The sequence below is a fragment of the Mandrillus leucophaeus genome, unplaced genomic scaffold, assembly GCF_000951045.1.
Source record: "Mandrillus leucophaeus isolate KB7577 unplaced genomic scaffold, Mleu.le_1.0 Scaffold835, whole genome shotgun sequence".
Classification (NCBI taxonomy): Eukaryota; Metazoa; Chordata; class Mammalia; order Primates; family Cercopithecidae; genus Mandrillus; species Mandrillus leucophaeus.
In genome coordinates, this window is record NW_012109086.1 from 358,216 (window position 1) to 363,300 (window position 5,085).

The following is a 5,085-nucleotide window of genomic DNA, read 5'->3' on the forward strand; positions in this document are numbered from 1 at the left end:
GAGGCTGAGGCAGGAGAATGGCGTGAACCCGGGAGGCGGAGCTTGCAGTGAGCGGAGATCCGGCCACTGCACTCTAGCCTGGGCGACAGAGCGAGACTCCCTCTCAAAAAAAAAAAAAAAAAAGTCATTTTTTGCTTATTCACATACTTACTGAGTAGCTACCATGTAATATACACTGTCATAATCCTGCAAATAGGATGAAAAGTATATGACTTTTATGCTTATCAAAGGGCCTTTGTGAGGCTGGGCATGGTGGCTCACGCCTGTAATCCCAGCACTTTGGGAGGCTGAGGCGGTTGGATCACTTCAGGTCTGGAGTTCAAGACCAGCCTGGTCAACATGGCAAAACCCCGTCTCTACTAAAAACACAAAAATTAGCCGAGCGTGATGGTGGGTGCCTGTAATCCCAGCTACTTGTGAGGCTGAGGCAGGAGAATCGCTTGAACCAGGAGATTGTGCAGAGCCAATGTGAAAGCATGAGGTCCGGGGTAAAGAGGTAGTTGTTTTGGGGAGTAGATCGGTACAGATGCTCCTCTACCGATGATGAAGTTAGATCCCAATAAGCCCCATTGTGATTGAAAATATTGTAAACTGAAAATGTACTTAATACACTCAACCTACGAATATCATACCTCAGCCTGGACTGCCTGAAATGTAATCAGAACACTTGCATTAACCTACAGTTGGGCAAAATTATCTAACACGGTGCCTCTTTTATAATAAAGTGTTTACTATCTCATATAATGTATTGAATACTGAAAGTGAAAAGCAGAATGGCTGTACGGGCACTCAGGCGATTTCTACTGAGCGCGTCTCACTTTTGCAACATCGTAATGTCAAAAAATTGTAAGTCAAACCATTGACAGGAGCGCGTCTGTATCTGTGACGAAGTGATTAAAGATGTGGGTTAACTTCATTTACACACTCCATAGTTGGGAAACAGATTTTTAGATGTAGGGGCAAGATGTTTAGATGTATGAGCAAGATTTTTTTCTGTGTGTGAATGTTTCACTCAAAGAATCCTGTGTGCTGACTTCTGATTTCAGAAATATATTTTTGAGTAATAACTATTGAAATTTATCTAAATAATAATTCTTGATGACATAACAAAATTTTGCTATGATTCTAAATGAAAATTCCTTTTTTAAAATAAAACTTATATTAAGAACATGCCAAAAGAGGGGATCAAAATACTCTTTAGCTTCCTGATATAAATGAAAAATGAAATGATCATGTAAGTCCACAAACACTGAATTGCACAGTGCCTGCATATGGTACAAATTAGAAATGGATACCGCTTTTGAGGGAGAAGGAATCCTGGATTTTGTTAAAAAGGTATGCAGAACCTCTGTTTTTGAAACCATCAGCTAGAGAATCCATTAACCCTGAAGAAAGCACGTAAAAGGAGATTTGTATCTCATACCGTGTATCCCAATAAATTCCTGATTAGAGAAGAAACTGAGGTGAATATTTTTTAACTGTGAAGGGGAGATTTCCTCTTTGAAACCAGTAGATAGAACTATAAAGTTGAAGAGAAATAAGAATATAATAGTTCAGTCTAATGAACAGCCATAAAACAAATAAAAAGGAAACAACAGAATGGGGGAAATATTTGTAGGGAAATATTTGTAATACACATTAAAAAGTTCAACTTTGAATATTGACAGACCTCACTACCCCCAGAGGGACAAATGAACAAATGTCAGGCGTTGACTTTATCTGGAGGAGGAAACAAATAGTAAAAAAAAAGTTTTAAAACAGAAAAAATAGCGAATGTATTCTGGGCTTAATACCTACATACGGGTTGACAGGTCCAGCAGATCGCCATGGCACATGTTTACCTGTGTAACAGACCTGCACATCCTGCACATATACCCTGGAACTGTAAAAAGTCAAAAAAAATTTTCAACGTTAATAATTTAAAAAACCCTCAAAATAACTATGAGCTACTATTTATGTTTAAATTAGCAAAAATAAATGGATACAGTACAATGAATGCGAATGTTTAAAAAATAGGAATGTTAATTGTAGAATTGCATTTCATAAAACATTTCTGGAAGTATATAGCAAAAGTGTTCTTGGCTGGGTAAATCTAATCATTGAACATTAATCCGAGGAAATAGTTATAAAAAGAAGACAGTACTAGACTCTACTATATTTTACTAACTCTAAGATACCAGTGACTTTAGGATACACTATTATTTTATGCATTATTAAGAAAAAAATGCTACCTATTAAATTATAGTGCTTTTTAAAAATAAAAAATGGTTAGAAGGAGCTATTTTAGACTTATTTTGACATAATTTTAAAATTATATCATACTTGTGCATTCATAAAAAGACACACTGAAGCAAAATAAATTGGTTGAGGTATAAGCTGCTTTGTGTGCAGAGCCTGAATTCTTTTTCCTGCATCACTGTTTGACTTCACTGTGGATGTTGGAGCCTTTCTGTATGCTCTCATCTTCTGTGCCATCGAGAGTGTTGATGCAGCTGCAGTATTTTAAAAATAAGTGCTCTGCTGTTGCCCCGGGATGTTGCCTCAAGCCACTGATCACCTTCCTGCAAGTTTTGATACTGTGCTTTCCCATTTGACTGAACTCATCTGTGCCTTTTTCCTCAATTGAATCACATATCCTTGGAAGTGGAGAGGTTTCGGATCAAGTCTGTAGGAAGTTTCTGACAGCTGATGCCTTACTGAGAAGCCCTGCAGGACGCACGCCAGCCTTGCATGGCTTTCAGATTTCTTGTGTTTGTTCTCAGGGAAATGACAGAGCTTTTTGGCCTTCGTTTGCATTGCTTGGCAAGTGTCCACTCATGAGGTGTCAGTGGGCTTATAACAGAATGAGGTGAGAACAGTACAAAGAGCTTGACCAGGTTTGTGCAGGAACAGTAGGCAGGTAGCAAGAGCTCCATCGTGGCCATGACTGTAGAAGGCCCTAGAGTGTGAAACACATCCTGACGTCTGACCTGTGAAAATATTTAAAAATACACCTTGGAATTGATAGATTAGGGTAAGATTTATAATAGTAAAGTGATAATCCATCTAAAAGTACAACTACAGGGGCATAGTTAGTTAAATTATAGAATACAGACTATGTAGTCTATTCCACAGTAAAAAATAAAGTGTCTTTATAAGTATTTCCATATATATAAAATAATCCATAAAATTGTATATGATTAATTCACTTAGTAATTGATATATTGAACTCTTACTGTGTTTGAGACCCTAGAAAACAGACTGGCTCCCTGTGTTCAGGGAACCTTTATTCTAGAGCAGAAATGGACAGAAAGATGTAAACAAGCAAATAACTCATGGGGTAAGTTCCATGAAGGAAACAGATGGTGCAGAAAGAGCAGGTAACAAGAAGGGACCGATTTTGATGTGATGGTTAGGGAAGGCCTTGCTGACGAGGCACTGCTGAGGCTGAGAACTATGGAATGGGGCCAGCACTACAGAGGGTTATGGCAGGGGTGAGGGTGAAACAGCAGGGCTGAATGCTTGGGGTGGTGAAGGACTTGGGCATGTTTGAGCAGCTGAAAACAGGCCCTGTTGACTGAAGCGTGGGTCAGGGGGACTGACAAGGGCTGAGGTTGCTTTTCCAGGTTGGGGAGATTGTGGAGCCCTTTGGAGATTATCAAGTATTTCAGGTTTACTATGAGATGAGAAGCCATTGCCTGCATGACAAGATCTGATTGTGTGTTCTTTTTATTGATACATATTAGTTGTACATATTTTTGGGATACATGTGATATTTTGATGCCTGTATATGATGTGTAATGATTCAACTGGGGTAACTGGGATTTGAGACCACTCTGGCTACTGTGTAGATTGCAGAGAAAAGGAGAGGCCAGTCAGAAGGCCAAGTGATCATCCAGGCAAGAAATGGTCTTGGCATGCATCAGGGTGGCAAAAGTAGGGATGGAGAACACCTGAGGGAGCGGCAGTCCTTGCTAAAGGCATATGGAAGCAAGCAGAGAAATCAAAGGCACCTTTGGTTTCAAGTCTGAGCAGCTGGGTGGAAGGTATTCATCAAGATGGGGAAGATGGGTGGGGGCGTGAGTTGGAAAGCATTGAGAATTCCATTCTGGACATGCTAAGTTTCATCTGTTTGTGAGACATCCAAAACATCCAGTCAGACACACTCAGAGGGAATAGAGAAAGAGGGTCTGGGATGGAGATATTAATCTGGGAGTCATTAGCATAGAGTTGGTTGGAAATGAAAGTGGCCACCTGAAGTCAAAATAAGAAGGCCGTACACTCTAACTAAGCTTTGAGCCACACCAATATGTAGAAGTTAGGGAGAAAAAAAAGAGGCAAACAGAGTGATCGGAAGTAGCCAGTGGGTGGGCGGGAGAAGGTGGTTGCCTTTGAAGTTGTCATTGGTGACTCCAGTAAGGGGTGTTTGGTGGCAACCACTGTAACTACAACCCTGTAAAAACCAGTGTTTAAATATAGATAAGAAATCAGAGGAGGCTGTTTTATTTAGTTGAAGAGACTATGATTATAATTCCTGTGAAGTTATTCTAGTAACAGTAACTATTTTCTGAAAAAGAAAAAGAAAAAACAGGCAGTATGTCTTGGCAAATGAACTCCCTGACTGATGTGCTGGAAAGGTATTGCAAGGGGAGCTCACAGCGTGATCTTTTTTTCCTTTGTTAATGGGCTGTGGAAAAGCCTGAATTGTTTCCTGGAAGCAGGAGAAATAATGTAAGCATGTGAGGAACATCTGGTGATGTCCCCAGTTCTTGATGATATACTTGCTTCTTGCAGGTGTGGTATGCCGCGTCCTATGCTGAGTTCGTGAACCAGAAAATTCATGACATTTCTGAGGAAGAAAGGAAAGGTGGTTAGACGTTTATGTTTTACATTTTCTATATGAATTCTAAATTGTATATATCACATCTTTATGAAACCTCTAATTTTTTGTCTCAGTATATTTCAGAAACTATTCCAGTAGGTTTTTTGGAGACACACATCTCCATCTAATTCAGTGTCAAATTACAATGACGTTTACATTTCTTTCATGTGTGCTGGAAAATAATATTTAATATAATGAAAACTTCCAAATGCCAAATTAGAACC

The 5,085-nt window shown here is 39.3% G+C and overlaps 1 protein-coding gene across 1 annotated transcript in view; it reads left to right on the top strand.

Moving 5' to 3' along the window:
- Positions 1-5,085, top strand: part of PRDM10 (PR domain containing 10) — a 128,723-nt gene that overhangs the window by 68,362 nt on the left and 55,276 nt on the right. Inside the window, exon 7 of the mRNA XM_011968276.1 lies at positions 4,774-4,846. Within this exon, the coding sequence (XP_011823666.1) occupies positions 4,774-4,846 (73 nt within the window). The remainder of the gene's footprint in view (positions 1-4,773; positions 4,847-5,085) is intronic.